We start from the raw sequence: 14,274 nt of genomic DNA, 5'->3' as shown, positions 1-14,274 counted from the left end.
TTCAATAGAACAGGGACTTGATTCTATTATGGACTGTGTGCACTCAGACAGAAACAGCCAGCTACCACCTGATATTCTCGGTATAGTCTCTGTTCTCTCTGTATTCTCTGGGCATCCACACCAAAACGTTTTTAGAAGCTGTGACTTTCTGTGGTAAAGTAGGTGTTTTGTTTTTAAAAATTATTTTGGGACTTCGATTTCTTGATGCATACTTTGTTTCTTTGTTCTTTTCCCTCTCTCATCTGTTGCAGGATCCAGAGATGCAGCATTTACTCACTGACAGTGAGAACTGCAGCGTGTCACTGAGCTCCAGCTCTGTGGCCCCTGGGGAAGGAAGGCATGGGACATCAGCCATCAGCTTCCTAGGTGCCCTGAGGATACCTGTGAGTGCCTGTGCTGCTCCTCTTAAGAATTCAGTTTTGCCTCAGAATTTGTATTTCCCTGAAGTTCTGGGTGGAGCAGTAGTAGATATTAACTTTGCATTGCAGCCTTGAAATGTGGGGGACTTTGGGCTTGACTTATTTGGAGGAAAGGAGGCTGAGAGGGGACCTCATTGCTCCCTGCAGCTTCCTGAGGAAGAGAGATGCAGAGAGAGCTGCTGATCTCCCTCTGATTATGTTCAAGAGGCATTTGGATAATGGCTTCATCAACGTGCTTCAACTTGTGTCAGCCCTGAAGGGGTTCAGCAGTTGGACAGAGTGGTTGCTGTGGGTCCCTTCTGGCTGAAATAGTTTATTCTGTCCTAAAGTCTGTTCTAAAAGTTGACTGAACCTAATGGCATGTACTTGTTAAAGGTGGAATAGCAAACAGTCCATAAGCACTTCTGTGTGTCAGAACTTCCTTCTATGGCTCCCCCTTTTTAATTGTTTTAAAAAGCTTTAATCTTAATACCTCTTTTCTGAGAACTTTCAGGCAGCCCAAACTGGACTGCTGGTAAAGGAAAGGAAGTGTCCTGGAGGTCAGAACCTGTCATTTTTGATTGTCTTCTCAACCTGAATCCTGAATGCAGGAGTAGAATTATTTGCAGATTGATTTGGACCACGTGTAGAATATAATAAGAAAATCCTGCACCCAACGTCTATCTTCCTCCATCTTCTTGTCATGTTCAGTTGCTCCTCAGCTGTTTTTCCTGTGGCAAAGTGGAAATAGTGGGTGAAAAAATTGCTGCTGCTGCCACCTGGAAGGTCTGAAACCCCATGATATTTGTCCTGCCTGTTGCTGGGAAGGGTCACAGCTCCATGTGGAGTGTGTGTGCTGTTCCTCAGGGTAACTGCAGCCCTCCATACCAGAGATTTAAGAAATCTGGTTTCAAATAAGAAGTTATCAGATGGTGAAGGGAACAAAGATGGGTTAATTTGGCAGTTTAGTTGCAGCTCTGTGCAGTAAATGCACTTTTATGTGCTCAGCAGGAAAGAGGATGGAGCAAGTTAGAACTTTAAGCAGGTCACTGCTCAGTTTGTGATGTGCTCTTACCACATTCTGATCTGAACCGTGTCAGACTGGTTCACTGGCTTTTTATAGAGCTTAACAATTAGGGAAAAGAGCACAAAAAGATTCCATTTTCTCTGGAACACACTCCAATCCTGCTCTAATGGTGTATAACAACTTTATTTAAGGGAAATAAGTGGTGCAGGTGTCCTAAACAGTATCAAATCCTTCACGTTCATTTCTGCATTCTCTGCTCAGGCTTTTCAGTACCATTTTAATGTTCCCTCTTCAGGCAGTTCAGTACAAGTATAACATATAAGTAAAACACCACAGTCTGCTCAGAGTGCAAGCTTTGTGCTCTCAGGGGAAGAATGCTTCTTGGGAATTCATGAGAGAAAAAAGAAAAGCCTAAATGCTTCCTAGAAACCATTTTCACAATGGTCTGTGAAAGCAAATATCTGTCAAGATGCTAACTCTCTGTTTTCATTATTCTCTCAGGGAGTCGTGGAGTTCTCCCTTTGTCTCCTGTTTGCAAAGCTGGTGAGCTACACTTTCCTCTTCTGGCTTCCCCTCTACATCACAAATGTAGGTGAGTATTACAGGAAAAGGGTACAGAATTACGGCTACAAAGTCTCTGCAAACATGAGCTTGGAATAAAGAAGAAAATAAACATTACTGCTTCTGAAAGAAGCTTTCTCTGCTGCAGTAGCAGAGGAGTTGTAAGTCACCGAGCAGGTTTATGAATTCAGTGTTTTGAGAGGGCGTTTTCAAGACAAACAGAAGTGGCTGGCTTGTCTTCAGTAATTCCAGGCATAAATGCTGTGTCTTTGGCTCTTGCAAACAAATCAAAAAGTTTTACTTTTTAACAATATTTTTCAGGATTGAAGTGTCCTATTAAAATATATACAAAATAATACAAATGAGTTTATTTATCTGTTCAGTACTGATGTTTTGATGTTTTTATACTTGTAGAGTGCAAGAGGGACCACGAGTAACTTTTTAGCAAGGTCTGTTGTGATAGGAGAAGGTGTAATGATTTTAGACTAAAGAGGGTCAATTTAGACTAGGTAGAAAGAAGAAATTTTTTGCAGTGAGGGTGGTGAAATGTTGCAGCAGGCTGCCCATAGAATTTTTTGGTGCCCAGTCCCTGGGAACATTCAAGCTCAGGCTGGATGGAGCTCTGAGCAACCTGATCTAGTTAAAGGTGTCCCTGCTCGTGGCAGAGGGGTTGGATTGGGTGACCTTTAAAGATCCCTTCCAACCCAGACCATCCTGTAATTTTGTGGTTATAAAAGTGGTAAAATGTCTCTTCCAGGGAGAGTAGTTGTATTCAAAAGTCTGTGTTGCTGAATACCTACTTTTGTTCTTATTTCTTTTACACAACGTCACCTTATTGTGGCTTATTCTGAATAAAGAATTCTGCCTTAAGATGCCTTTGCCCCGGCATTACAAGACTGCTGAGATTTCCATGTTTTGTAGCCCAGGAATGAGACAAATGTTTTGCTTCTCTCATCAGAGCATCTTGATGCCAAAAGAGCTGGAGACCTTTCTACACTCTTTGATGTGGGTGGAATCTTTGGTAAGTTTTAATGTTACTTCACTCATGATCACACCAGTTCAGGAAAGGCTCTGATAGACACAGCCTACGTATTTTATAGTTCATATGCATTATTTCTACTGAAGGAGAGTAGTAGTAAAGGCACTGAGCTGAGAGTTGTGTTGAAAAGTGGAAGTCTAGTATAATACCTTCACAGCCAGTGATAGTGTCCAGTACAGATTGGAATAGTCAAATCATAGAATCTTTTATCTCTCTCAGCACTGGCCCATGAGTCCTGGTCACCACCCATCAAAATACTTCCTTTTGTCAGTCTAGCTTAAGAGACCTGTCCCTGTTTTTTCAGTGGTGTGGATTCCATGGGCACAAAGGTTAACGGCCATAGGTGGTGTGGTTTGTTTTGGGTTTTTTTTTATGCCTTATATAACTGTATGAGGTAAAATTGGGAAATCATAATGATAATAAGGACTAGGCTGTTCCTTTATAATTTTCAAGGTGACCACTGAATAAATTTTCACACCTGTGCAGACAGTTTAGTTTGTTTCCCTGGTTGCAGTGGGACATGGACAGAGAGCCAAGTTTTCTGTTGCATGTGAGGAATTAAGAGATCAGTGAGTGGATAGCAGAACTCCAGCAGTAGTTCCATGTGGCACCTGGTAAAAAGTTTTTGCCTTGGATATTTGGAATAAAAAATGAGGAGGAACAAGTGTCTGCTTCTGTTGTCTTCAGGTCAGAACTGGTTGGGTTAATGGGGATGTTGCTGAGTGAATTGTGTAACTATGCAGTGAAAGCCCCTGGGTTCTGTTGCATTAAATGAAACTGATGTCTCTTGTTCAAAGCACACACTGAATGTTTTCCTCATGCCTGTGTATTGTTTCAGGTGGGATTTTGGCAGGTCTCATTTCAGACAGGCTGGAGAAGAGGGCATCCACCTGCGGAATGATGTTGCTGCTTGCAGCACCCACAGTAAGAGCCTGTCCCCCTCTCACAGCTGTGGCTGAGGCTGTGACACCGTGCCCTGGACAGTTCTACAGGCAGCATCTCCCAGCCTGGACGTAGAGAGTCCAGGCCAGATTAAATACATGACATGAAAAGTTGAGCAAGTGTAGATATTGGGGCTAAACAAGCTAACCAGTGTAATGTATTTTTTTTTTTTGCTACAGACTGTATGGAAAGTTTCACTCTTTTGTAAAATTTGATGTTCGGTTGTTAGGCAGAATTTTAGCTGCTCAAGGCTAAAATTTCTGAGCTGTAACTGTTGGAAAATGAGCAGGTGGACGTGAGAGAGACAGTTTGATTTGATTTTTCATGGGTTGTATTCTGTGCTGTGCTGAAGCTTCAGTTGGAGAGTTTTAATTGAGTGATCTCATAGCACAGCCCTTCCTTCTGAAAGGACATAGAGGATTCTACCCCTTATCTCCTTTCTGTGTCCAATCAAACAATCACTGTTCTGTGGCCCAAAAGGGCTTAATAAAACCTGGAACTTCCATGTAATACCAACTGAGATATCTTGTAATTAACATTGGGCAGATGGGGAACCCAGTATTAGTCCATATGTTGGTATTCTGAGTGGTTATTTATTCTCTTTACAGCTGTACATGTTCTCTGCAGTCAGTAAAATGGGCCTTGAGGCTACTGTAGGTGAGTAGTCTTAAATTATTCTGCCTAGCTTTCTATGACCTTTGCATTTGTGACCTTTGGTGCTCTTTCCTTTTGTCCTCTGTTTTCTATTTTATCTTTCCCTTAGAGGAGGGAGTATGGAATCAAATTCCTTAGATTTGGGTTTGCAGGCTATTTACAGGTTGAAGTGGGAAGGTAGGAAATGAGTAAGGGGTTGCAAGAGAACAGATTTAGTTCATATCATTAGTCTGGAGATTGTTGTGTCAGCACAGGTTTTTTTATATTCCTTGTGTCAGATGTCAGAGATGTTTAAATATTGCCTGTAGTACTTTTGACAGCAGCATTAACTTTACTTGAATAGGCTGAATTCACCTGTGGTTTTCTATCCGTTACCTCAAACCAGAAATGAAAACACGAGTGCTGGCAGTGGTGTCTCACCTGAAGGCCTGGTCACTTTTAGGGTCCTCTGGTGCTGTACAAGGACAGAGGGGACTTACGGGTTTATCTTGTGAGCAACCCCTGCCCTCATGATCAGTTTGGTCAAATATTCCCCTTTCTGTGACCTACCAGGATCAGTAAAGACCCTGGGAAGTGCTTTTTGTCTCAGCCCCATCTTCTGGTACATTTGAGAATTCACATTGTGGAGTGAGCATTGCAAAGAGAAAGGAATGGAGGTTGGTTTTCATCCTTTCCCAATTCTGTATTGGGTCAGGGGAGCCTAGGAAGGATTAAACCACTTGGGAACCGTAGGCTGTGATGTCTTCTGTTGTTATGGTGAGCAGTTTTTCATGCAACTCATATTTTCCTTTTTTTAAAAAAAAACTTGGAACAGTGATGCTGCTTATCAGCGGTGCCCTGGTGAATGGCCCTTATGCCCTGATCACCACTGCTGTCTCTGCTGACTTGGTGAGTTTGGCTTCTCCTGTGACCTTTGGCCTCCAGAGAGAGCCCTTTGACTTCTGCAGGGTCTCCAGGGAATTGGATTGTCCCAAAGCAAAGGAGTGAGGAGCTGGAAAGGCAGTGCTGAACTCAGCCACTGAGATCTGTTTTAGAGTTTGTGTTCTAGTGTGAATGAGTGCCGTGCTTGTGAGAGCCTTCTAAGTTATTCTTGACCACTCACAAGACTGTGGGTGACAGCCCAGATTAAATCTGAAGGTTGCATGCAAAGCCAGGCTTCTGTACAAGTGCCTTGTCCCCTTTTATATTCTGCATTTTTAAATGATTGGAGGAGCTGTGCCTGTGTGAGACATGAACTGGTGATTTAATTCCCATCAGAAGGCTGTATCTGGCACAGACCTTTACAGAAGTGAAAATAAGAAGTCCAGGTACTTAAGCTGCCAGTACTTGCAGCAAGATCAGGTCAGCCAAGTCACAAACGCCATGTGAAAACATTAACAGTGCTCAGTAGGGAGACTTTGGAAATTTGTTTTGTAATGTGTTGGTTCTTTAGGGCACCAAGCAAGAGGCAAAAGACCTCTTATTGTCTTAGATGCAGGAATGTTTTAAATACAGGAAAAGGAGCAGGGCAGAAATCTCTAAGCATCCCCTGGAGCCCTGTCCTTGGCCTGCAGGTGTTGGCAAGACCGTGGTGACCACCAGGCAATGCCCATTTCATCCTTAGCCTTGCTCACACTGCAAGGGAGCTGACACTGCAAGGTGCTGGAGGCACCTCCACAGCACAGATGCCATGTGGAGGGGTGGGGAATGGGTGATGTTACCAGGGCTTTCTCAAAGCTCACCTCAGGATGGGTCTGAGCCGTCTCTGTCCCTCCAGGGTACCCATAAAAGCCTGAAAGGGAATGCCAGAGCCTTGTCCACCGTGACGGCGATCATCGACGGGACGGGGTCTGTGGGTAAGCCAAGGCACCTACCTCAGCTGTAACAGGTTAAAGCAAAGCCTTTTTGAGAAACTGGGCTCTTCAGGTCACATTTTTCCAGGGCTCAGAACAGTTTCGGAAATGTGTGTCTTGGTTTGGAAAGCCAGGTGTCTGCCAGGGAAAGCCGGAACCTCCCTTGGAGAGGAGAATGTAAACACCCTCCCTCTGAATTACTATAATTTTGAAATTAAGGGGCTCTCAGGCAAAGATATGGGAATAGGAATAACAGTTCTTTACTAGGAAAATTAAAAAATAAAAATGTAGTAGTACAAAAAGAACAAAAAGAGGAAACAAACAAAAAGGAAAACACTGACAGAGTCAGAGCACAACCTGACACCATGCTGGTCAGGGTGTTGGCAGCAGTCCAATTTGGTCCTGGAGTCACAGATGTGGTTCTGTTGGAGCAGAGATGACCCTGTTAGAAGGGTGTAGTTTTCCTCTGAAGGTCCAGTGGTGGTGAGATGGGTCTGGTGTTTCTCTGGAAATCCAGTGCAAACAGGCTGTCCTGGTGTTCCAAATCTCAGGTTTTATCCAGGTGGGAATGCTTGACTGGTCCCCCTGGGTGGAGCATCTCCCAATGGGTTGATGCAATTGTATCAGCCATGCAGTGAGCCTCGATGGCCCATTAACAGCAGATATCCCCTGGAGGGAGGATGGGTCCTGAAAGAGATAAAGAACGCTGCCCCACCTGGTTTAACAGCTGGCAATAGAATGCACACTTTTGGTTACATCTTGCATTGCAACCCAAGACAATGGGGAATAGCACAAACTTCACCTGAAACCTCCAGTGATGCCACACCTGAGGGTGGGGGGAAGAGGGGGATCAGTGACACTGGGCATGGACAGCAGGAGATGGCACTGGGCTGTCCTGGGGTCAGGGATATTTTATGTGGAAGGGAAAACAGTAAAACTCAATTCAGTACTGGATGAGCATTTTGTTGAGCCACAGGCAGATGTTTATCACACATCTAAGTCTTCCATCTTCCCATCTGTACCAGTAATGTTTTGCACTTCTTGGGACTTTTTAATACATCAGGTGATACTGAGTTAACTAGGTGGAAAAATGGATACTCTAATTCAGAATAACTACATTTCAGTGCAGTAAATCTTACATTGCAGAGAGCTGTCAGTATATAATATAAAATACCAAAATGTAATGCAAATATTTTGTTTTAGGTGCAGCTTTGGGGCCTCTACTGGCTGGCCTTATTTCCCCTTCTGGTTGGAACAACGTGTTTTACATGCTCATGGTGGCAGATGCATGTGCCTTGCTAGTAAGTCTAAAAATATAGATTATGTGTATTTCCTCTGTGCTAAACTGTCCCAAAAATGCAAATTTCCCTTTTGCCATTTCAATATTCTGTGTTGTATTAGACTTCCAGTGGTGCAGGGGGTTTTCAGTCTAACAGGAAATTTGCTCGTTTTGAAATTCTCATCTAATTTTAATGAAAAGTGCAGAGCAGTTCTGATGCACTTCAATTCCTCAGCAAATACTCAGCTGTTAATTGCTGGCTGAGCAGCTAAGGGCAGGCATAATTGCAAGTAAACCTTCATATTTAGACCTAGAAGTTGCCTCAGTTCCACTCAGGGAAGAATCACTTCTGTTGTCTTTAAAACCAGTTTGTCAAAGCCATAAAAAATGTTTTCTTCCGTTGCTATATCACCAAAATCACCCTGATAATGAAGCTGTTGAAAATTAATGCATCAGATATTCCAGATGGGCCCTGAAACAGCTGTACCAAGTGAGATGGATAACTGGCAATCCTGGCTTTGCACAGTAACCAGGAGCAGATGGTTGGGGAAAATAAAAAAGAGCACACAAGTGGTGGTCTGGTCCAAAGCACTGAGCTCTGGGCTCCTGCAGAGGAACTGAGAGTGTCAGACCATTCCCTTCTGGACACAAGAAAATCAGAAAGCCTTTGAGTTACAACTAAGGGGGGGTTTTTTGTTGTGGTTTTTTTTGTTTGTTTGTGTTTTTTTTGTTTGTTTGTTTTGGGGTTTTTTTTGGTTTGGTTTGGTTTTTTGGTTTTTTCTAAATTGAAATTAAACCCCAACTTTAAAAGTAATTTTTTTTTTTTCATGTTTAGGAGTAATTCTCTAGAAATCCAATCAATAAATTGGATAAATTAATAGTTGAAGTGTGTTGCCACTGGTAGTCAGCAGCTTTATCCACAGCAGCAAATCCTGGTTTGTGCTGGTTTCAGTATTTGCTATTTCATGCTGCAGAGTGAAGCTTGGGAGGTTGTCATATTTTTCCTAGAGAAAGCTCTCGTTGTTTTTCTCTTACAGTTATTGGTTAAAATGAAAAAAAAAAAGCCACATTTCAATGCAGAATCGATTAAAATGCTCTGGTTTTGAGAGGCTTGACTCTGCAATTGTAATAAATCCTTGTTTGCATAACTGTTCTGCTTTTCCTGGTTTTTGCAGTGCAGTGTATGGATACCTGTGTTCAAATGTTATTTCTCCAAGGATCCTGGAGGGGGATTTAGCCTCTTATGTGGAGTTCACTTCTGTCACTCTTGGCCACTTCTGTGCCCCTGAAAATGTTTAACTTCTTAAAACATTCATACTTACAACACTGAGCAAACTTATATTTATAATAGTGAGATTCTGAGGATAACCTGAAAGAGTGAGGAACCCTGAAAGTTCCAATTCTGTCTTCAATGTACATGAGAACCACTAAACTGTATTTGTAAAATCACTTTCCTGCTACTATCTCAATCATCTTTTAAAAGTGCTCTTGAAAGCCCTGATGCTGTGCAGAGAAGCAAACGTGACTGTCTGTACTCACCTTGGCTAATTGTGGGGTTAAAGCTTTTCACACACAGAGTTGTTTTTGCAAATAGCAGCTAGAATATTTCCACGCTCCAAAATTTCTTTCTGACACGTTTTCTTGAAGCCTCGGGGTCCCTCTGCTGGTTTCTTTACCCATTTGCTGGTAAAGTAACCAGAAAACCATTGTGGTTTTTGTGAAGAAATTGACCTCTCAAATACAAAAAGGAGATTATTTTCCTCTTGCCTGCTTATTGTGAAACCTCCTTTTCCAAACATTACTGAGCACCTGTAAATCTTTATTTTTTTTCTAAAGTTCAGCATTACAGGGTAATGTTTTCAATGAGAAGCTCTCCAAATAGCAATGAATAATTCTGCTTCGTGTTTATCTGGATGGTAATAAAGGAGACTTTGTGATTGTTTTTGCAGCTCTTACTCCGTCTTATCCAGAAAGAACTTCAGTGTCATGCAGATCACACCCTGTAAGTGTTTTGTATGGCTGCTGCTCTTTAATGACACTGGGAAAACACATTTCTAAGCCTTCCTGTATGGTCATAAATAATTATTGAGGTTGGAAAAGGCCTCCAAGGTCCCATAATACCTAATTTTTGTGTCATAATACCTAAATATAGACTGGACATGTTAAGGTTTGTGTATATCCATTTCTTCTGTCTGTTGTAATTCTGCTTCAAAAGAGTAACCTCAATTTGATGTTTTCAAATCATGAACATTTTCCTTTAGAACATCTTCTTTTGAAAAATATCTGAAAACACGCCTCTGTCACAGTCTCTTGTTTCTGGGGGCTTTTTCCCCAAATATTTAATCCTTCATGGCTTTCATTGTGCAGGTGGAGAATTGCCTGCCCTGTGTTTAATGATAGTTTGAAATGTAACTTTTCCCAAAAGTTCTCCTTTAAGAAAAGGGTGACTCTGAACTTACAGTATTTTGAATTGAGAGAACAAAACAAAAAAATCCACCGAATCAATACATGAAATCTAAATTGAGCCCTTTGATTGTAGAATTTTGGAGAAGTAAAAAATGGAGAGAACAGAGAAATGCACAGCAGGGGCTGGATCCTGCCTTCTGGTGTCTGTTCTGCCTCACACCTCAGCTTTTCCTGCTTGGTTGCTGTTTCTTCCCCAGGTTCAAAGAGCACTGAGCTACGAGAGCAGAGCTGGGATAAGGAATGTGCCAGTGGATGGGGCTCTTCCCTGAAAACCAAACTCCTTGGGACACCTTATTCTGTATTTGAAGAGTCTCTGCATGGTGAAGAGCCTTGCAGGTGTGCTGGGAGCAGTGTGAGAGATGCAGCTGGTGAATCCCTGAAGCTCTGGTTTTTGCACATGAATAAGTACCTCAGGATGGCAACCGTTCATCAGATTTAGAGGTGGGGACTTGGGGAAGGTTTCAGCAGCGGGCCTCGACTGAGCCAAAGAGAAATACCAAGTGCCTTTTTTATTTCTTTTGATAGGATGTTTGTAATTGAAACAATGAACTGTGTATTTGCCAAAAATCAAGGCAAAGTTAGAGGAAGTTGAGATTTTTAACAGTCTGTGAGTGACTGTCGCAGTGTCAGTGAGCAAAGTACGTGTCTCTGATGTCATCTTGTGTACACTGAGAGCATCACTTCATAGAGGACAGTATCAGCTGGTTATTAAGATGTGCTGCTATTAGTATGTGAAGCTGCTCAGACAATAATCACCCCGCTGTATTATTAGTTTTTAGCTACAGTACTACTTCCCAAGGACAGCATCCAGCCTTTTGGTTGGTTATAAAACAGAATTTACTCTTGGCTGTGTACTGCAGTTTGCAGTTTTCACAGATCCTCTGGATGGATGTTAGTCCTCTATTAGGATTATGCAAAAAAAAACCCCCAAAAAACCAAGAGTCCTAAGCAACAAAAAGCAGTTTATGAGTCAGAATTTCCAGTGAGGGCTCTAATGATTTTTCAGGGCATTATAAACTGGAGTTGTGCTGCTCTGCTAGGCTGGGCTGACAGGAGAGGGGTTTCTTTGGGGTGGCAGAGAGCTGTGAACTGCCCTGTGCCTCAGCACCTCGGGGCTGGGCAGGTGGAGCTGCTTTGGTGCCCACTGGCACAGGGGTCTCCGTTGGGTTTCAGTGCTGCTGTGTGCACGTGGAAATCATCATCAGATCCGGGCCTTAATAGCCAGAAATCTCTCTCAAGTGGCTCTGGGTTTCAGATTTGGAGCCAAAATACCAGGGAAGAAAAATTACCTGCGTGGGTGGTAGTTTGTAAGAGAACATTTGAGTACCTAGTGCTACCCAGTAAATAGAGGGTTTGATGTCTTCAGTACATATCATTTCTTTGTACAGCTGTCTGCTTTGCAAACAGAATGTTTCAGTGATTATTTTTTTTTAATGTTTTTTTGGGTATGAAATCTTCCTGTGAAAAGAAATCTTTTTTTTTTTTTTTTTTTTTGTATGGGATGTTTATACTTGGATCACAAAGATTAGGTAATTTAAACTGTGTGTTATCCTTAACTGTATTTATTAAAGCTCTAGGCCTTTGTTTTGCTCTGTGCTCTTAAGTTTTGTGAGACAGTGCAAGAGTCTTTCCACTTGATCAGCAAAAAGCCCTGCAAAAAATTCAGGAATGTCCCATCAGCTGCTGGTAACACTTAATTTCCAGGGCTGTTTTGTACCTGCTCGGTCTTTGAGTTGCTACCCTGGTTTGATCCAGCACTTTTGGAGCACAGGTGCTTCATGCTTGACCTGAGCAGTGTCAGAAATGGGCTCATTTTTAACTGTTTTGCTGAGCAGAGGTGCAGGGATGACCTCAGACCCACAGGGACTTAGGGAAGGTGCCAAGTCCTTGCAGGGAGCTCTTGGAGGATCCTGACCTTGTGCATTTTGGGTAAACCAGGGGGGGAATAATCAACATGTGAACTCAAAAATCCGTGCTATGCTTTGGCTGTGGTTAAATGTGACAGAATTGTGCAGCAGTGTTACTTGAAAGGACTTCCATCCTCCTGCAGTGGGAAACTGCTCGTGGGATGTCAAACTGCGCCTCACTCAACCAGGCTGAACCTGGGGCACTGCTGACACAGCCTCTGACAGGGCAGAAATAACATTGCAACACCGAAACAGCTGTCCTGGCACAACTTCAGTGCCTGTGTGGGGAGGGAGAGATGGCTGGAGAACCTCTTGAGCTGTGGGGGTTCCAATCCCTTTCCCCAAAAATACATGTGGAGCTTTATATTAGTTTACTGAAACAGTTCAAAGTCTGCCGCGCTCAGATTTTGAGAAGCTGGTCCCTGTGGGCTGAAGCCTGAGGTTTAAAAGCTTTTGGTTTTATTTCTGAAGATATTTAAGTGTGTTTTGGGTTTTACTTGTTGGGGCTGCTATTTATTTATTTATTTGAATCGTTTTTGCACTGCAGTGACTCGGGGTAATGACAGACTACATTTCAGTCCCTCCATGCTACAAATTGGTTAGACAAAAAGATAAAGATTCGGTTTCCTTTGTTTAAAAAAACCCCAAAGGTCCCCCAAATAGTGAATAAACTGTGTGTTTCGTTAGTATCAGGTGTCTATATCCATTAATCTGGAAATGGGCAAGACTGCCAAAATTTTGGATGTAAAAATGTGAGTGACCAGTAGGTACAGCCAAATTTAAATGTGACTTCAGGGTTGGTTTGTTGGTTTTTTTTTTTAATGCTGATTATTGTGAATTTTATCCATTCACCATCCTGTGTTGAATAAAAATAGATTTTATTCTAAACAGAGAAGTGTTGAGTAGTTTATCTTTTACATCTCCATGAAGAAATGCTCCATTTATTGGTTGGAAGGACCCTGCTGGGACATTTGCCTGAGACAGGGGCTGAGTGTGGCTCCTGTGTTGTTTTTTAAGGTGATTTTGTTGTTGTCTGCTTTGCTTGCTCTTCAGTGTATAAGAAATTGGCATGGAAAAGCTGCCATCCTTTCTCTCTAGCTCTGATCATCTCCAACATTTATTGACTTGATTAGCTTTAAAATGTTTGAGGGGTTTTTTTGTGCCTCTGCCTGACATACAGTGTCCAAACCACAGATGCTCTGGGGAGAAACTGATTGGAAAGGAAAACAACTTCTGGTTGCAGAATTTCTGATCAAAATGTGCCTGAGAGTGGGCAGATAATAGCTGGACTGGTTTACAAAAGAAGGGAGGCTCAAATCCCAGTTTCTGCTTTGCCTGATGGGGAGCAGGAGCTTCCCTTGTGAAAATCTTTGTGAAAGCCCCGGTGTTGCTGGACACGCTGCAGGGGGGATTTGTCTCTGTGTAGGAGGGATTTTAGGGTGGGAAGAAGGTAAATAAGTAGCAGGGACAGCAGTGTGGTGATCACGAGTGGCTTTGAGACCCCTTTTTCCTGTAAGTTCTGTGAACCCACCCTGTGCACCGAGACTTAATGCTGTGTGTTTTGCTGGTAAGGGAGACGCCAGAAGGGATTCTGCCATTTGTTTGAGGAGATCATTGCGTGTGCTTCTGGCACAACATCCTTGGGATAACAGTGGGAGTCCTCCACGGCTGTTTGTGCCAGTGCTGTGCTGCCTCAGCCTCTGGCTGAACCCGGCGTGTTCGGGCCCGGGAAGGTTTCCACAGCGACTGATGCCCGGGGTTGTTTGTGCAAAAAGTGCTGCTCAGGATGAGGCAGGTGTAAAATGGTATCAGTTAAATCAGGGGCTGTTTAGAGCTGTTGGAGGCTGATGGTTTTCATACGGAATTAATTTGGGGAAGGCTGATTACGACTCCATCGAACGATGAGGCCCAGGATGGGTAATGGCGGCCTTCTCTGGTCTCAACTAAATTTCTGGCCTGTGCATTATGTAAGTGGTTAGATTAGATTAGATTAGATTAGATTAGATTATTCCATGGTTTGTCCCAAGCTCTGACAGCATGTTCTGATTGCTGACCTGTGGCCGTTTCACCTTGGAGCAAGGCTGGTTTGGTTTTGTTTTGCTCTCTGCTGAAGCAGCCCGGGGATGGTGGGGACACGTCCTGCCCTGCTGTCACCGCCTGCAGGGGCTG

At 42.9% G+C, this 14,274-nt stretch overlaps 1 protein-coding gene across 6 annotated transcripts in view; it reads left to right on the top strand.

The window, feature by feature from the left end:
- The window catches only part of SLC37A1 (solute carrier family 37 member 1), a 35,576-nt gene extending 22,583 nt beyond the window's left edge, over positions 1-12,993 (top strand). For all 6 annotated transcript variants that reach the window (XM_040056221.2, XM_040056222.2, XM_040056220.2 and 3 more), the window contains 10 exons: positions 252-383; positions 1,927-2,017; positions 2,945-3,007; positions 3,864-3,949; positions 4,576-4,624; positions 5,436-5,509; positions 6,378-6,456; positions 7,657-7,754; positions 9,682-9,734; positions 10,396-12,993. In XM_040056221.2, coding sequence (XP_039912155.1) covers positions 252-383; positions 1,927-2,017; positions 2,945-3,007; positions 3,864-3,949; positions 4,576-4,624; positions 5,436-5,509; positions 6,378-6,456; positions 7,657-7,754; positions 9,682-9,734; positions 10,396-10,411 — 741 coding nt within the window. In that variant the 3' untranslated portion in view covers positions 10,412-12,993. The remainder of the gene's footprint in view (positions 1-251; positions 384-1,926; positions 2,018-2,944; positions 3,008-3,863; positions 3,950-4,575; positions 4,625-5,435; positions 5,510-6,377; positions 6,457-7,656; positions 7,755-9,681; positions 9,735-10,395) is intronic.
- Positions 12,994-14,274: the final 1,281 nt, after the last annotated feature.

This window comes from Hirundo rustica, chromosome 2 (assembly GCF_015227805.2).
Source record: "Hirundo rustica isolate bHirRus1 chromosome 2, bHirRus1.pri.v3, whole genome shotgun sequence".
NCBI classification, from domain to species: Eukaryota; Metazoa; Chordata; class Aves; order Passeriformes; family Hirundinidae; genus Hirundo; species Hirundo rustica.
This window is presented reverse-complemented; position numbering and strand designations above follow the sequence as displayed.